The sequence below is a fragment of the Manihot esculenta genome, chromosome 12 (assembly GCF_001659605.2).
Source record: "Manihot esculenta cultivar AM560-2 chromosome 12, M.esculenta_v8, whole genome shotgun sequence".
NCBI classification, from domain to species: Eukaryota; Viridiplantae; Streptophyta; class Magnoliopsida; order Malpighiales; family Euphorbiaceae; genus Manihot; species Manihot esculenta.
The window spans coordinates 32,000,164-32,019,282 of NC_035172.2; the positions used below are offsets into that span (position 1 = coordinate 32,000,164).

The 19,119-nt window shown below is 36.3% G+C and overlaps 1 protein-coding gene across 2 annotated transcripts; it reads right to left on the reverse strand.

The window, feature by feature from the left end:
* Positions 1-2,758: 2,758 nt before the first annotated feature.
* On the reverse strand, positions 2,759-9,337 carry LOC110627485 (protein CROWDED NUCLEI 4). Of its 2 annotated transcripts, none has more exons than XM_021773818.2 (8): positions 8,935-9,337; positions 7,441-7,650; positions 7,100-7,353; positions 6,339-6,609; positions 6,133-6,216; positions 4,096-5,990; positions 3,703-3,979; positions 2,759-3,459 (listed from the first exon to the last, which is right to left on the reverse strand). In XM_021773818.2, the coding sequence occupies exons 1-8, from the start codon at positions 9,121-9,123 to the stop codon at positions 3,148-3,150; spliced, it is 3,492 nt and encodes a 1,163-aa protein (XP_021629510.1). In that variant the 5' UTR covers positions 9,124-9,337; the 3' UTR covers positions 2,759-3,147. The 2 variants fall into 2 exon arrangements, with proteins under 2 accessions (XP_021629510.1, XP_021629511.1); XM_021773819.2 differs by having other exon boundaries at positions 3,302-3,433.
* Between the last annotated feature and the right edge of the window lie 9,782 nt (positions 9,338-19,119).

Here is a 19,119-nt window from a genome sequence, read left to right on the forward strand (position 1 = left end):
TGGCTGCGGCTTTTATCCTGACCTAGAGTTTTACCACCTAGTCTGGCGGGGCCCACCATCCAGCTCCGGCCTCCAGCGCCAACCTTTTTTTTTTTTCATATGATTTTATGTTTGGTAATTCTTTTTTCATATAATAATATCATATATATTATTCTGAAGTCATAATTAGATAACCTTTTGTTATATTATTGGAAAAATTATGGTATAAGTTAAATTTATTAATTTGTTTTCAATTTTAAAAAATATATTAAAAATATTTAAAATTTTAAAAGAATTATTAAATAATTTTAATTATTAAATATTTACTATTTAATTTATATAATAGTGAGAAATTTATTCATTTTTTATCTTTTAATTTTAAATATATATAATTTATTTATTTATATTGAAAATATTTTAAATTTTTTTTAAATATTTAACAATTTAAATTAATAAATAGACTAATTAATAAATTTTATAAAATTAAATATTTTATAATAGTTTTTAAAATTGAAAAATAATTAATGTGTTTTTTCATAATAAATAGATAAATAAATTCTTTTTAAAATTAAGATAACGGTATTAGGTAAAATTTTCGATTATTAAGCGTTTTTCTATCAATAAGAAGTTTATAAAATTAAAAAAAAAATTATTTTAAATTTTAGTAAAATTAAAATTTTGGCAAAATTGATTAGAAAGTGAAAAATATTTGAATGAAATATGTGTTTGCACAATGGAAGAATTCTACAAAAATCTCCTTCAATAATCTTCCAAACACACAGTACAATCTTCATATTTCAATTTGGTTTCATAATAGTTGAAGATACAACCAATTAATGGATTGAATTCTTGCTAATTTTTGTTTTATAATAGTTGAAGGTACATCAAGTGAACAAACTTATTTATTTAATTGTAAACCACGATTGTATATGAATTGAGATTGATAGTATATTATTTTAGTTTCAAATTCATTACTAAGATTATCATCCAAAAATAAATATCAAATTATATAATTAAATAATATAAAGGTAATTTATTATTATAAAAGTAATTTGCATATTTTTTAGTTTTCGTATAGAATTTTTTTATAATTTTTTATATTTTGATGGTTGCTTCTCAATCAATAGATAATGATTGAGTGGAAACCTTTAATTAATGTTGAAGTATAATGTGTTTATTTTTGTGGTTAATTTTTTTTCAAATTTTATTAATTCGGTTGTTTCAAAAAATAATACTCAATAAATGTTTACTAGTTATTATGAATTTTCACAACGATAACATCAGTCTTGAAATCTTATTTAAGCTTTATTTCATAAAAACTCTTTTATGTAACTTTATTTGGAAAACTTTAATAATTTATATTCGAGAGATGAGAAAAAAAAATAAGCATTTTTATCAAATTATTTTATGCAGAAATTTAAGCACTTGAAGAACATTTTGAATGATCGTAAATTTTTATTAAACTCTATAACTGATATTTCTATTAGATGGGTTCATCGTAATACTCTACTTGTTCATACTTTGGCTAGAAAATCTATTAGGCATATTTGTCTCTCTGTTTGAGATAATATCCTTTTTGTATGATGAAATTTTATTAATACAATTAGCTTTAAAAAAACAAAACTTCCTTGAATCATAGTCAATTCAAAATTACAAGAATCCGAATACTTCTTTTTTTCAATAAAATTGAAGTCAACTTGAGAACTCATATAATTCAATTCAAACCTCATCTACTGAAAAATTAAATGATTTAACTTAACTATAACAAAAAAAAAAAAAAAATTAAAATAATTCAACCTTAAAAACTCCAAATCAGCAGATGAAGCTTATATTTTACTTATAAGTGTATACATGAATTTTATTTATTAAATTAGAAGGAAATAAATAATTTAGGAAGATAGAACTCATTTTCTTAAAACTAGATTAAAAATAGACTTTCACAACACAATAGAGATTGCGCATTTAAAATGAAACTCGATCAAAATACAATCAACACTCCATACTAAATGGAGAGAACATAGACGTCCACATAAGGTATAAACTGGGAAAAGTAAGAACACCACAAAAGGAAACGGGAAAAAAAAGACAAAATCTAAAGATTATTTCAAGAAAAAACACAAAATATGAAAAAGACAAAAAGACCAACGAGAAAGCCCAAGAGCACTAAGCAAAGAAGAAGAAGATGAGGAAAAAAGATAACAAAATGGAGGAAGAGGGTACAACCCATGTGCACAAAAAGGCCAAATTTTACATAGGTCCAATTCAAGACATTTCTTGAAATGTAATCTGAGAGGAAAAGGAGATGGTTAAACATATTGTAGAGATATTTACTAATACGTAATTCAATTCAACCTAAGCAGAATAAGCAAAAAAGCGATAATGCTAAGGCATAGGCAAATTATTTAAAATCAAATCTCACACGAAATAAGGCCCCCAAGGCTAAGGCATAAAAGTGAGTGATCACGATAATACTAATAAGAATAAATAAGTAGATATCCATGGTGCCTGAAGATTAGTCTTAATTGACTTCAATAATTTGGCTAATTTTTTTAAATATAGCTCTTAAGCACCCTGTTTCTAGCAACTGAAAGCATATTATTCACCTAGTAAAGTTCGAGTCTCAACTTTACAATCTCCTGCTTTTTTATATGCCAAAAAGAACACAAAAAAAAGGGGGAGAGAGCTCTTGAACATTAACCTAATGTAGAAACTAGTTTTAAACATGTGAAATGTATAAGACCAATGCCAAATTTAAAATGCACAAAAATGTCCACTGATGTCAAATATAACAGGAAACACACCTGCTTTCAATTGCTATTGAGCAATAAAAATTTCACCTCATTTCAACACTTCTCCATGAAAAGTTCCCACCACCAGATAAGGATATCTGGATCTAACAATGCAAAAGAGTAACCTTTAATAGAGTAACCACCACACACAATCCATAGGCCAGGCAAGGATGCACAATTGCCTGTACATAAGTTTCCAAACCTCCTACTCAAGGACACTAAAAAAATTAACTACCCCATGAAACCCCATAAAATGGACATACATTTACAAATTTCTTCACTCGCTTTGAGATGATCAAATCACACATATGGAGACACCACAAGACAAGTCAACTGGAAAAAGTTATCAATCAACCGACTATAATTACTACTCCTAGCACTATGTACTACAGCAGACGGGAAAAAATTTAGTAAGCTGCTTGACTTGATGTTGCATTCTTATCATCGATTGGAGTGACCAAAATAATAAGTTCAAATATACTTGTACGCTTGCCTGGTCATAAGCACAGCAAAACATGGCAACAGCTACAGTTTTACAGCTTCTGTTTTGATCTTGTCCTCCTTCCAACATCTTCAGCAAACTTCTCACTATTATCAGATCTGGCAACATCAGAAATGTCAACCCGGAGATCACTGGTTTTGGATGCATCTTCATCTTCACCAGACTAGCAAAATAAAAGTGCAAACATATCTAGGACATCAAAAGGAATGAACTGAAGGATATGCAAATAAATAGCAACATAGGAAATTTAATTGACAATAATGGAAACATAAAGCTCTTTTCCACAAGTGCATGTTAAAAATAGCTAACAATCAGGACATTAATAAAAAATCATAACCCACAAAGAAATCATAAAATGTGAAAAAGCAGGCATCCCTTACTGCTGCATATTCTCATGCAATAAAATCATATAAGAGCAGATTTAACAGTTACCTGATGTTGGCCAGTACCATGCCCAACATGTCCCATTTGATCTTTTAAAATTACTGATACCTCAAATTCACATGGCACTGCACTATGCTCCACACCTTTCTGATTGGAATGACCATTTCTTCCTCCATCATGAACATCACCATAATCACATGTCACTTCAGAAGTTACTTCTGAAATTTTGATGATTCTTTCTGCAATTACTTCAACATCATCTTCAGCACCTTCTTCAGTTGAATGTTTATCTTCTTCTGTTGCATTGATCTTGGTTGAAGTCACACTGACAATAGAAAATAGATTAAAAATTGTTTTGAACAAGAAGCATTATTGACTATAGTAATCAAAACCAGCAAATTATCTGAGCAAAGTATTTAATTTCCAAGACATAAACTGTACCAGGGGTTTTTGGCATCTTTAGATAAATTCACAGCAGCACCTTTTTGTTGCCGCCTCCTCTTATTGTTCTGTCTTTGCTCTGGCTGAGGATCAGTAGTAACGTACAAAGAAGACTTCTCACTCCTCCTTTTCCTTCCAGCATGAATTGCTTGTTCAGAAAATGAGGGATCAATGTCTTCATTAGCATCTTTCTTTGTTTCAGATTCTTTTTCACATTTTCCCTTGGCAATTTCATCTTCAGGGGGTTCAGATATCACCTTTGGTTCACCAAAAGCATATATCATAGATTGTCTTTTGCCAGAACTCTCTTCTGAATTGAACTTTTCCCCATGATAACTGTTGGAAGAATCCAATTTGCCAGCAGAAGCCAAAAATGCAGCATCATTGGATATCAGAGACTTTTCTTCACTCCTCAACAGGGGCTTCTCAGGAGAACTTTTGAATATCATTTCAGTACAACGTTTAATCCAAGAGAAACGGGCAGAGTTAGGGGATGAATCAACAACTGATTTTTGCATAGATGGAGAATCAAGTCTATTTCCATTGTTAGTAACATCTTCCCTTTCATGTGAAACCAGACCAGCATCTTTTACAGAGGAGTGATTTCTCAAATGTCTTACTGCAGAGATTTTCTGCAGGCTAGACTCCATGTTTGACTGCTGTATCTTGGCGACTTCCATGTTATCCAGCATAAGCTTCAAATCTTCCAATTTTTTCAGGTGTTCAACCTGAGCACAAATCTCCTCTCTTTCTGTTCGTAATAATTCCCTCTGTTTTTCTAATTTCTGAGTTTGATCCTTAAGTTCCTCAATGTATTTATTCAGCACAGCCCATTCCTTGTCTCTTTGCTCACGATCCAAATTTATTTCTGTTCTTTCAGACTCAAGCTTCTTCATTTCTAAAGCAACCTGCTCCAACTCTTTTGCTGCTTTCTCCCTAAGATAACTAACATGTTCAAGTTCATTTTTCTTTTCTATCTCAAAGGCTTTCTCTTGATCCCTTAAATAATCTTCTATCTCTTCACGCCTTTTCTCTATGCTGTTCTCCAGCTCTCTTTTCTGCATCTCAATACCCAATAAGAAATCTGAATGTTCCTTCTGAATTTTGTTGAACCACTCAGAATGCTCATACACCATCTTGTTCATGAATTCCTCCCGCTCATGGTTAAGAGACTCAACATCACGTGTATGTTGTTCCCGAATTCTTTCCTTCTCTAGTCTTAGGCTCTCACGCTCATCCTTGAGTAACCGACTAACAGCTTGTCTCTCCTCAACTATACGCTCAGCTTCCATGCGAAGTTCTTCCCTTTTTTCATCAATCAGCTCCCATTCAGTTTCAAACTTAGCTTTTTCAACCTTCAATCTGTCTTCTTCAGCCATGAGTTCCAACTTTTGGGCCCTGACCATATCAACCTCTTCTTTAAGTTTCATCACCAAAACTGAGAGCTCATTTGTTTCACACTTCATAGTCTCAACTTTCTCCTTTGCACAATCAACTTGATTCTTTTTGTCTTCCAAGGAATTCAAAGACTCCTGGAGCTCTAACTTTATTTTGTTAATATCTTCTTTTTCTTGCTGTAGAAGTGCGCTCCGCAACTCACTGTCCCTCTCAGCAGCATTAAGGCCTCTTTCTTTTTCATCAAGAAAATTCATCTTCTCGGCCACATCTTTCTCCTCTTCAGCCAACATCCTTGACTTAACCTCTAATTCATGTTCCCTTTCATTCAACATGTCCTCCCGTCGTCTAAGATCCAACTCCCGCAATTCCCAAGCTCGTCGCTTGGCCTCAATTTCATCTTCCACCAATTTACGGTTCATCTCCAACTCAGCTTCAAATACTGACTTCCTTGTTTTCAGAATAGTCTCATGATCGGCAATAACCTTCTGAATTTCAACCTGCATTGTCCACTTACAATTTCATATTGAAACAAAAATAATAAAAGAGGCATAAGCATTCACAATGGTATTAAATACCATAGTTTACTGCAGAAAATATATTTACTCCAAAAAAAATGGAGATTAAGATAGGATAACTTACAGATTCCCTGCTTGCCAGTTTTTCTTGTGAAACAAGTAACTGTTGCTCTCTCTTGCTTATTAGAGCTTCCCTCTCAATAACAGCCTACATGCACCCAAAAGACGACCAAAATAACTATATTTTTTCAAGAAACTTGGGAACAACTAACAAGTTAATATGATAGTAATTCACATTCATGTGTAAAAAGTTAAAGAAAAAATATTAACTGCTTCTCTTTGAGATAAAGAAGCCAGAGTCAGCTCCAAGTTGGATTTCTTGTCATTCAAGTCTCTAAGTTCCTTTTCAATCCCTGTTTTAGAGGCCTGCAACTCCTTTTCCAGACGATCTAAATCTTGAGATTTGTTGGCAACATATTCTTCCCTCTGATTCAGCAAAGCTTGTCCATCAAGTAATCTTTCATGTTCCTGCTGCAGAACTTTCCGTCTCTCACTCAAAGATTGTCTCTCAAGAACAATCTCCTTCTCTTTTGCATCACAACTAAGACATGAAGAGAACACAAAGTAACAACCTTACTTAAAGAACCTAACTGAAAGACCAAAAGAAACCTGTGGCATATTGCCATTTTATATGACATATCATGCATGACTCGGGGTTTAACCTGGATAAATGTATGAACGAGCCTGTTCAAATCATTTTGCATAATATAAAATGGGCAAGGTCATTGCAATTTTATATGATTAAAAGCAGTTTATGTATTCCCATTCTCAATTAAAAGAAAAAAATATCTAAATTGCACTAAAACTCTAAACTTGATGATTAGAAAATTTACAAGAAATATCTTAATTTCATAATTAAGAATTAAATCAAAATAATCTCTAAATCTAATTTCCACTAGACTTTATCACTTTCAATGAGTGAGAAAAATAAATAAGCCAGGGAACTGAAGGGCACCAAAGCCTATCTGTGTGCTTCATTCAAATTTCATTGACTATAGTTTAGACAGTAAAAGAATAAATAAAATACATACTCAGCCTTGAAAGTGTTGATACGCCTGCGGAGATCATCTTCACGTGCTTCAACTTCCTGGAGCTTTCTTTCTGCAGCTCGACGATGTTGGTTAGCTTCTGCTTGTAAAGCTTCAGCAGCTCGCATTTTTGCCTCAGCATCCATATATTTGTTCTGTGCATCTTCAACCATACTGCGTGCATCAGCCAACTTACAATCAGCAGCAACCTTGCTCTCAGCAGATTCAGCACGCATCTCATGCAAGGCCTTCTCAATCTAAAAAATCCATCAGAAAGCAATGAGAATCATATGATAATGATAGTTATGGCAAAAGAACAAAGAAGAACCTGATGAAATTCTTACACTTTTTAAACATTCTTTTTCAACTCCCAAAGACTTCTTCAAACTTTCTTCTCGTTTCCTTGCTTCAGCCAAAGCTAACAAGTGTACAGCTTGATCATGCTTTTGCTTTAGTTCAGCTGCTTCAGCAGAGGCTTTGATTTGCTCATATTTTGAAGCAAACTCCTTTCTTTCCAATATGAGGAGGCCCATGTGGTGTTGAAGGTCAAAGATCTACATTAAGTCACACCCTTTAGATACACAATGAAGCAAGAATATTTTTGCCAAATCTAGCTAGAATCTTGCGAGAATTTAAGTCTCTACTGCATAATGAAGCCTACCAGAAAAGGGAACATTTAATTCACCTTTTCATTAAACCATTTGTCACAAGCTTGCAATAAATTAAAACTCAATTAAAGCAAGGATTACACACAACGAAAAATCAAACACAGCATATTGACTGACAATGACATTTTACTATAACTGGCCACATGACAATAAGATCTGCTCTGCTCATTCTACTTTTCAAATTCTCATTAACCTCAAAGGAAGTCAATGCAAGGCCTAGAATCAGATGTAACTCCAGAATAAAATGATAAAATGTATAGCATGACTTCAAAACCAGCATGAAAATTTCTCCAGATGAATAATTTTTCACGTGGTGACTTTTATAATTCTGCTTGATCCAGTATTGCTATCACAAATGAGCAATAAGTGTGTGTACACATATATATATAGTGCCAAATCTATTAATATGGAACAATTATGAACAAGAATGCCCTTTACTTCTCTAACCATTACAAACATTCTTCACATGGTTAGTCAGTTAGTCTATTCTTAAAGCCAGTTCTTTGGCTGATCATAATCGATACACTTAGTTACAACTGATGCACAATCCAATTGTCATGCATGACTATTAAAATCACTGTAACATACTTGTGAAATTCTCAGAACCACAAGTTAGCAACTTATGCCACTCTTCTCCCATAACCAGTTTAAGTTCAAAATTTGTAAGAGAAATGGTTTTGATGGATCAAAGTGCAAGAAATGGAAGAGATACATGAACTAATTTTAATGCCACACAACTAGCAGCAATAATTCTTACACAAAATTACCAATAAGCTACTCAGCCAGCTCCCTTCTTTAGATTCTTTCGATAACAAGGGGTCTTTCCTACCCTTCATTTAGTTACACTAGGAAAGAAAACAAGATTTTCCACCTTATGAACTGTCTCATTTTTATTTTTCAATTTGAAATACCTAAGAACTGAACTGAACAATTGAACAGGATTCAATGTTCAATCTTCAACATCCAAATTTCAAATTTTGGAATCCAAATTTTTAAAATACAAAAATTATGGTTTTTTTTTTTTTCATTTCTCGTTTTAATCATACAAACAGCGAAAAAAATCTTGGGAAAAGAAAATAGGAATCCAAAATGCTAGTAGTAGACAATGAAACTGAAAGCAGCATCTAAATTTCCATGATTAAAGAACGTTTCAAACGAAGAAAAACAAACCTCAGATTCAAGTTTCGCGATATACGCTATAAGAGCAGCCTTGTCTCTTCTTTTAATAGAATCCTCATCAAAACCTGCCTCTTTGAGCCGCTTCCAGATCGTCTCATCACTGAGTGGGGTTTTCAAAATCCTGGCACCAGGCGTTATCGATAAAGCTCTAACAGTATTAGGAGAGACCGGGCTCGCCATCACCGGAGTCCGATCACCAACTTAGGAGTATAAAACCCTAAATTCAGCGATCTGGTAGAGTATTGGGTAGTGGAAATCCTTCCACTAAAATTTTCCTTTTTGCTTTATTCTCGCAGTTCCCTCACTTTCTCTTTCTGTACCTTCCTTTTATATTATCTTTTTCTTTCAAACGAAGGGAAAGGGACCGAGCCACCGAGTCGTCGTTTGTCACTATGGAATGAAATAGTGAAGACTTCAAGACTGAGCTGGCGACTCGTTCAGAATCTTGACAAAGAGAGGGGGTCCAGGGGGCAGGCTAAGCGCTGTCGTTTTTGGGAATTGGCATTTGGGGTTAGCGGCTTGAATTTGGGATTGAAAATTAAATTAAATTAAATTAACGTTTGAAAGTGCAAGCTCATCAGTCAAACTTTCCCACGTCATGCCTCGTGTAGAGGATTATTATTTTTTTAAAAAAAGTAATTTTTTTTTTTAACTCTGATTGACCTCTGAAAAAGGTTAAGTAAGGCTGTTTTTGTTCTGGACTAATCCGGTTTAGAAGAACTTATGTGAACAATTAGTAGTCCAAATTGGTTACACGTGTCTAAATATAATTGGCCAATCAAGTATACAATTAGTGAGTACTATAGTATTTTAAATGGTGCAGCCGTTAACGGGGTGAAGTTAATAAATAATAGTGAGCAACAAACAAATACAAAAAAAAACATCGGCAATTCTCTCCAGATTTTTAGAGGGAGGATTCTCTCCATTTAATTCTCTACTTAAATTAATTCATGATTTTATTTACATCATAATTTTTTGAATATAAAAATCAGATGAATTAATTTAACAATTTTTTAATATTTAAATCAGTATATTTAATAAATAAATTATGAAATTGACCGTTAAAGAAAATAATTTACGTGAATATAGAAGTTATCAACTCCGCATATAATGTATTAGATAGAGTTTAGATATGATATGAAATTTTAGATAAGATATGATATAAAATTTTAAATAAAATAAAATATGAAATGATATCAGATAAGAATAATATTTTAATTCTACCCTTTATTCGGAGTTATAAAATAGTTAAATAGTTAACTTGATTTGGATTATTGTTAAAATTCACTTGCAAAACTAATTATTATACAAGATATAAAAGTATAAAAATTAAATTTACCTGCAAAACTAATTATTATACAAGATATAAAAGTATAAAAATTAAATTTACATGAGATGACTCATAATGATATGCGGTTCTAAAATTAATGTAAAGTCTAAATAGAGGTATAAAATAAATACAAAAGTGAAAAGTAATTATTGTTTACCGTTAGTTGTTAAGATTATTTAGTTGATGTGTGTAACATCACCATCTTGCAATAAGATAATTAATAGTTTTTCTTTCTTTCTCTCTTTTTTTTAAACAATTAAAAATCTCATAAAGTAACAATGCATGTCATTTAGCGATGACGAAATTTCGTTGCTGATTTAGTAATATCATCACAAAGTCTGTCGCTAACACAAATTCGATCGCAAAAAGTTTGTAACGAGAGTATCAAGCACATGATTAATTTCGTCGCAAATCTATCACATAAGTTTTTTGCGATGAAAAAAACCACCCTTTGCCGACGAAAATTATCCATCGCAGAAAACTAAATTTCTAATTGTTAGATCACAATTCCCTTTAAATAATAATAATAAAAAGTGTGAGGAAGATATGTAACTTTTTGTATTGGCTCCCACAGATGGCACCAACAGTATTGTTTATATCATAATTCGGATATGAACCTACAAAATCAGAGAGAATACCAGATGGGTTGACTTGGCAATACCAGATGGGTTGACTTGGCAACCTTAAATCGGTATATGTAATGAGTGAATTATGGAATTGACTCTTGGAGAGAATAGTTTACCTGATTATGGAAGTTGTCGATTCTTTATATAGTATATTATATAGAGTTTGGATATGATATGGATCCTAAATAAGATAGAATATGAAATTTTATCAGATAAAGATAAAATTTTGATACCGATAATTTCTTATTGTAATTAGGATTCTACTACTTTATTCAGAGGTATAAGATATTTGAATAGTTGACGTGATTTTGGTTATTGAGATCCCAATTTAATATATTTTAATATTGAACTACATCAATTCTTTTTTTCTATTGATTTTTTCCCATAAATATATTATATTTTAGAAAAATTTATAATTTAATCCTTGGATATTATCATTATTTACAAGTCAATCCTTATATTTTTAGAAACCTATTAAAACGTCCTTGATCTTTAACTCTGTTAACAATTTAGTCCTTCCATCTAATTTTATGCAGATTTTTCATTATAATATTAGTTAAATGAGAGAAAACTTTTAAAACTCAAATTTATCCTCCTCTTATTTGTGGACAACTTTAAAGCAGATTCATTAATGTAAATTTACCAATAAAAATTTAAAACCTTTTACCAAAATCATTGGGAAAAAAATAACTAACAAAAAACACTTAGCACCATCATCGCCACAACTAGCTTGGAGCTTGTGTAGAGCATGTCTTATGCTGATGCGGCTATCAGGAGAGCCTACAATGCATGATAATCCAATCTCAAGAATTGTGATCATACATTCTCAATGAAGTTCTAGGTTTGTAGAGTGACCGTCATGGCAAGAGTATCCATGAGTAGGGGCAAATCTGAGTCCAGAACTTGCAATGGTTTGGTAGAAAAAGCTAATTGGATCCATTCTGTAATACCCGGCTAGACTCCGGTATCGGAATTCCTATCGTCCGGTGGAATTTCGGATGTCGGGAACTTCTAGAAGGGTAAAGACATGTTTTATAAAATGTTTTCTAAAATGTTTTCATGAATTTTAATGTTTTAAAGTATGAAACTAAATGAGTTTTTGCATGAAAATAGCATTGGAGGAAAACCCAGGTTCGGCCGCCGAACATGCATGCGTTTTGGAGGCACGTTAGGCCCCCGAAAGCATGAGTTAGGGAAGTTCAGGTTCGGCCGCCGAAAGTCAAGTTCGGCCGCCGAACATTTGCATGGATGCGGAGGCACATTCGGCCCCCGAACGTGGCCTGGCCAGCCACTATATAAGGGGCACTTAGCCGAAATGGGCGAGCTTTCTCCCATTTTCGGCCACAACAAGCTTCCGACTTTCCCTTTGCAAACCTAGTGTTCTTCCTCCAAATCCCCACCATTTTTCTTGAGTTTTAAGCTTGCATTGAAGGTTTTGAACTTTTGAAACAAGTTTTGGAGCTTTGGGAACTCAGGAGCTCATCTTCTTGGATCTCCAAGTTTAGGTCGTCTCCCTCTCGATCTTCAAGAGGTAAGAGCCGATCTTAAGCCCCATGTATGTTTAAATAAGTTTTATGAAGTTTTATGGGGTAGAAATGCATGATTAAGTTAGTTGAGCTATGTTAGGTTTTATGTGATTTTTGAACAATGTGGCATGTTTGAGTATGTTTGAAGTGTTGTAGATGGGGTATATACTTGTTTGAGGCCCCTAGGAGCTTGTATGCATGTTTTGGTTGAATGGTATGCATGATTTGAGCTTGGGAGGCGAAATGTGCATTTAGGAGCCAAGTTTCTGCCCTTTGGCAGAAACCAGGTTCGGCAGCCGAAGGAGCTTTCGGCCGCCGAACATGGCTGGTGAGGCAGGCCTTTCGGCTGCCGAAGTTGCCCCCGAAAGGAGACTTTCGTCTCTGTCTGGGACTTTCGGCCGCCGAAGGTGCCGCCGAACATGCATGAGTTTCGTCTCTGTCTGGGAGTTTTGGCCGCCGAAGGTGCCGCCGAACCTGCCTGACTTTCGGCTCTGGAGGGACTTTCGGCCGCCGAACCTGCCGCCGAAAGTGCCCTGTCCAGCCATTTCTTGCATGTTGTTATGTGATTGTTTCATGATGTTTTAGGGGGTTTTTGGGGAGTATATTAGAGTCATGTTTATGTATGTTTGGTCCCTCATTGGAGTCCACCTGTGTAGGTTCGGACCCGAGGAACCGAGGACCCCAGCAGTGAGCCAGCTGCTACAGAGTTTGTCAGAGCTAGCCAGAGGTGAGTGGAATAAACCTTAAGTTTTAAATAAATGAAATATGAATTTTGAGCATGATCCATGCATCATGAATGCCATGAGATATAATAGGTTGCTTGCATTAGTATTCACGAATATGTTGCATTGCATTTATGATGTTAATGTTGATGTGGATTGGTTATTGGATGATCCTTTAGTCCTCATATGATATGATTGATGTTATGGCATGTTATGGTATGAAAGTCCAGGTTGTACCCATTCTACGTCCCTGGCACGATGTAAGAGAAAGTCCAGGTTGTACCCATTCTACGTCCTTGGCACAGTTGGTCCATATGATATGTTATGATAAGGGAAAGACCGGTTGACCCATTCTACGTCCCGGCACAGTTGGACCTATGTAGAGGACTATAGGTGACAATACCATCCGAGATGTGATTTGTTGTGATGTGTTGCATTCCATGAAAGCATAAAATTTTAATATATTGTTTTATACTATTCTGCTCACTGGGCTTTGTAGCTCACCCCTCTCCCCTAACCCCAGATGTGCAGGTACAGGGTAGATCAGAAGGTTAGCCAGAGTTTTGAAGTATGTCTTATGTATGTAATAGTTAGTTTGTGGACATGACAATTGATGAAATGTAAAAATATTCAGAATGTTATGTAATGAGGTTATTGAGGATAGAGTTGTGCTTGACCATAATGTATTGTTAATCCCTTTTGTCTATACATGATCTTATGTTATGATGTTTATGTAAACTAACTCAACACAGGCTGTTTTGCCTTTAAGGCATGATGAGATCCCACAGAGGGACTATGTTATGTATATGTTCAGGGTATGCACAGATTGAGTTAGTTGATGACAGTACGTATGAGGAAAAGTTTTAAATTTTTATGTATGACTGTTGATCATGTATGGGATTAAACAGGTTTACAGGTTACATGTCAGGCTTGCTACGGGTCCCGGCGGCCTTAAGTCGACCCGGATCCTAGCGCCGGTAGCGGTCCGATTTTCGGGGCGTTACACATTCAACTAAATATTGTTCGCCTTACAAACTCTCATCGATTGGGCTTTTCCCAGTAAACAACTCTAGCAATAGCACTCCGAAGTTGTACGCATCTCCAGCTACTAACAGTTTCACACCTAAGCCACACTCTGCATCCACCAAGATAGAGTGTTTGATCAATCTTGAAATATTTGATACAAGGCAATTACGGAGTTTAGAATTATATTGCACTTTTTGAATATTTTTGCTATAGATTGTGTTCTAACCTAGGGATGTAGCCTTTGGAACCTTTTAGGATGTGGGTGTAACTAATTGAAGTTTGATCACTTACTTTCTCCATCAACAGCCTTGCTAGCCCAAATTATCTAAAGAAATTCATTTACACTAATGTAATACCCGGTTAGACTCCAGTATCGGAATTCCTACCGTCCGGTGGAATCTCGGATGTCGGAGGCCTCTAGTAGGGTAGAATCATGTTTTCATAAGATGTTTTAAGGTATTTCATGGTTTTAAGAAAAATGGAAATGAGTTTTTGCATGAAAACAACCTTGGAGGAAAACTCAGGTTCGGCCGCCGAACATGCATGCCTTCGGGAGCGCCTTTAGGCCCCCGAAAGCATAAGTGAGGGAAGTCCAGGTTCGGCCGCCGAACCTCAAGTTCGGCCGCCGAACATGGCATGCATGCGGAGGCACGTTCGGCCCCCAAACGTGGCCTGGCCAGCCACTATAAAAAGGTCCTTTAGCCGAAAACGGGCGAGCTTTCTCCCCATTTCCGGCCAAGGTGAGCTCTCCGCCACCCCTCACCGATCTTGAGTCTTTTCCTTTAGATCTTTCGAGTTTTTCACTAGTTTTCATCTTGTTTTGAAGATTTCCGAGTTTTGAGCAAGTTTTGGAGCTTTGAGGTTCAAGAACTCAAATCTCTTCCAACTCCAAGTTAGATCGCCTCCACCCTCGATCTTCAAGAGGTAAGAGTCGATCTCTAGCTTACTTTATGTTTTAAGCAAGTTTTATGCAAGTTCATGGGGTAGAAAATGCATGTGTAGCTTATGTTGAGCTTATGGGTTTTTGATGTGATTTTGAACAATGTGGCTTGCAAATGTATGTTGGATGTGTTATAGATGGGGTTTTAGCTAGTTGATACCCCTAGGAACTTGTATGCTTGTGTATGAGTGTTGTAGAATAGGTTTATGCATGTTTGGATGAGATAGGAGGCATAAATGCATAGGGGAGCTGAGTTTCTGCCATTCTGGGAGAAACCAGGTTCGGCAGCCGAAGAAACTTTCGGCCGCCGAACATGCTTGTGGAGGCAGCCTTCGGCTGCCGAAGCTTGCCCCCGAAAGGAGACTTTCGTCTCTGTCTGGGACTTTCGGCCGCCGAAGGTGCCGCCGAACATGCATGAGTTTCGCCTCTGTCTGGGAGTTTCGGCCGCCGAAGGTGCCGCCAAACCTGCCTGACTTTCGGCTCTTGAGGGACTTTCGGCCGCCGAACCTGCCGCCGAAAGTGCCCTGTCCAGCCCTTTCTTGCATGTTTTTCTATGATTATTCTATGATGTTTTAGGGGGTTTTTGGGGAATAGTTTAGAGTTATGTTCATGTATGTGTGGTCCCTCATTTGAGTCCACCTGTGTAAGTTCGGACCCAAGGAACCGAGGACCCCAGCAGTGAGTCTGTTGCCCCAGTGTCTGGTCAGAGCTATCCAGAGGTGAGTGGAATAAACCTTTATATTTTTAAACAAATTGATCGTATAGTTTGAGAACGTTCATGCATCATGAATGCCATGCGATGAATTAGGTTGCTTGCATTAGAATTCACGAATATGTTGCATTGCATATTTTAAATGTTGATGTGGATGAACGTTGGATGATCCATAGCCCTCGATCTATGATATGACGATGTGATATGTACGATACGGAAAGTAAGACCAGTGGGACCCATTCTACGTTCGCTGGCACTATGTAAGAGAAAGACCAGGACCCATTCTACGTTCTGGCACAATTGGACCATGTTATGTTATGCTATGTAAGGGAAAGACCAGGACCCATTCTACGTTCTGGCACAGTTGGACCATGTAGAGGGCTATTGGTGACAGGTTCATCCTTGATGTGATTAGCTGTGATGTGATGCATTCCATGATATCATATGTTTTTAAATGTTTTATTATTCTGCTCACTGGGCTCTAGTAGCTCACCCCACTCCCATTTCCCCAGGATTGCAGGTACAGGGTAGACCAGGAGGTTTACAAGAGTAATGAAGTCTGGTATATGTAATAGATAGTGTGGACATGATAAATGTATTAATGTTATGTAAAAGTACAGTTTCAGTCATGTAATGATATTGAGGATTAGATATTGTGCTTGACATTGTGTATGAGGTATCCCTTTTGTTACATGATCATAAATGTTTTATAATGTTTATGAAAGCCAACTCATCTTATGATGTATCGCCCATTGGGGCATTGATGAGATCCCACAGAGGGGTCATGATTATGATTATGAGTATGTTCAGGTTGAGTTTGACTTATGAGTGAAAGAAAAGTTTTAAATTTTTTAGGGAAAATTACTTTGTAGTCCCTCAGGTTTAACGTAATTAACACTTCTGTCCCTCTATTTTGGCGACCCAACACTTAAGTCCCTCACTTTCTCTTCCGTCCAATTTCGCAGTCCTTCCGTTCAAAATAGCCGTTTGGGACACGTGAATTGACAAAATTAACCTTCTTCTTCTTCTTTTTCTTCTTCTTCTTCTTCTTCTTCTTCTTCTTCTTCTTCCTACCCAGCAACTTCTTCTTCTTCTTCTTCTTCTTCTTCTTCTTCTTTCTTCTTCTTCTTCTTCTTCTTCCTCCTACCCAGCAACTTTTTCTTCTTCTTCTTCTTCTTCTTCTTCTTCTTCTTCTTCTTCTTCTTCTTCTTCCTCCTACCCAGCAACTTTTTCTTCTTCTTCTTCTTCCTCCTACCCAGCAAATCTTTCTTCTTCTTCTTCTTCTTCTTCTTCTTCCTACCCAGCAACTTTTTCTTCTTCTTCCTACCCAGCAACTTCTTCTTCTTCTTCTTCTTCTTCTTCTTCTTCTTCTTCTTCTTCTTCTTCTTCTTCTTCAACGGGAGAAAGCATGAAAGAGAAAAAAAAAAAGGAATTTCACATTAAGAGAAGGGTATTTTTGGAAAAAATTATCACCTCTCACTTTTGACTCTTTGACCAAACGGTTTAAATGAACGGAAGGACTACGAAATTGGACGGAAGAGAAAGTGAGGGACTTAAGTGTTGGGTCGCCAAAATAGAGGGACGGAAGTGTTAATTACGTTAAACCTGAGGGACTAAAAAGTAATTTTCCCAATTTTTTATGTATGTTGTTGATCATGTATGGGATTAAACAGGTTTTCAGGATGAATGTCAGGCTTGCTACGGGTCTTGGCGGCCTTAAGCCGACCCGGATCCTAGCGCCGGTAGCGGTCCGATTTTCGGGTCGTTACAGAATGGTATCAGAGCCTGGTTCATAGGATCGGACCTAGAGTGTCGGGCTCATAGATGTTCTAGAAGGTCAAGCACAATAGGAAGATCATGTCCACTAGGATAGGATGTTGAGTCCTGTCTTGTATGATGATGTGAAATGCCATGATTATATACATGTGCATTGATGCTATGATATGAATGATGTATATGTGATGAGGGTTCATGTGTGCCCACATGAACCATATGATGCTAATGTTTGTATGATGTGTACTGTTTTTCAGAAAACAGGATGAGAGGAACCCGTCGATCGGCAAGATTGACTGGAGTACCACATGAGGATGAGGGCACGAGCGCCCGTCCTCCTACATTGCCTAGGGCAATGTCTTGTAGAGCAAACAGAGAAAGAGTGTCAAGGGACCCTAGAAGGTCTTTTGATGCTAGCAGAAGGGGGACTGATAGAGGAGGAAGTTCTTTAGATGTGAGGGAGGTTATGGAAGAGGATCAGAGGAGGGATGGGAATCTGGATGTGAGCATGGAAGAAGAGGGGACAGGGGAGTCTCAGGGAGGCGTTCAGGCCTCGGGTATAACGCCCCGAAAATCGGACCGCTACCGGCGCTAGGATCCGGGTCGACTTAAGGCCGCCGGGACCCGTAGCAAGCCTGACATGTAACCTGTAAACCTGTTCAATCCCATACATGATCAACAATCATACATAAAAATTAAAACTTTTCCTCATACATACTGTCATCAACTAACTCAACCTGTGCATACCCTGAACATATACATAACATAGTCCCTCTGTGGGATCTCATCATGCCTTAAAGGCAAAACAGCCTGTGTTGAGTTAGTTTACATAAATATCATAACATAAGATCATGTATAGACAAAAGGGATTAACAATACATTATGGTCAAGCACAACTCTATCCTCAATAACCTCATTACATAACATTCTGAATATTTTTACATTACATCATAGTACAATCGTCATGTCCACAATCTAACTATTACAACATAAGACATACTTCAAAACTCTGGCTAACCTTCTGATCTACCCTGTACCTGCACATCTGGGGTTAGGGGAGAGGGGTGAGCTACAAAGCCCAGTGAGCAGAATAGTATAAAACAATATATTAAAATTTCATGCTTTCATGGAATGCAACACATCACAACAAATCACATCTCGGATGGTATTGTCACCTATAGTCCTCTACATAGGTCCAACTGTGCCGGGACGTAGAATGGGTCAACCGGTCTTTCCCTTATCATAACATATCATATGGACCAACTGTGCCAGGGACGTAGAATGGGTACAACCTGGACTTTCTCTTACATCGTGCCAGGGACGTAGAATGGGTACAACCTGGACTTCCATACCATAACATGCCATAACATCAATCATATCATAGGAGGACTAAAGGATCATCCAATAACCAATCCACATCAACATTAACATCATAAATGCAATGCAACATATTCGTGAATACTAATGCAAGCAACCTATTATATCTCATGGCATTCATGATGCATGGATCATGCTCAAAAT

What these genes read in the sequence shown, in the direction of transcription:
- LOC110627485 (XM_021773818.2), bottom strand. Translation starts at nt 9,123, where the DNA reads ATGGCGAGCCCGGTCTCTCCTAATACTGTTAGAGCTTTATCGATAACG. An exon ending in ATCAACACTTTCAAGGCTGA is followed by an intron (nt 6,610 to 7,099) that starts GTATGTATTTTA and finishes TTCATGTCTTAG; the next exon opens with TTGTGATGCAAAAGAGAAGG. An exon ending in ATGGTACTGGCCAACATCAG is followed by an intron (nt 3,460 to 3,702) that starts GTAACTGTTAAA and finishes TTGATGTCCTAG; the next exon opens with ATATGTTTGCACTTTTATTT.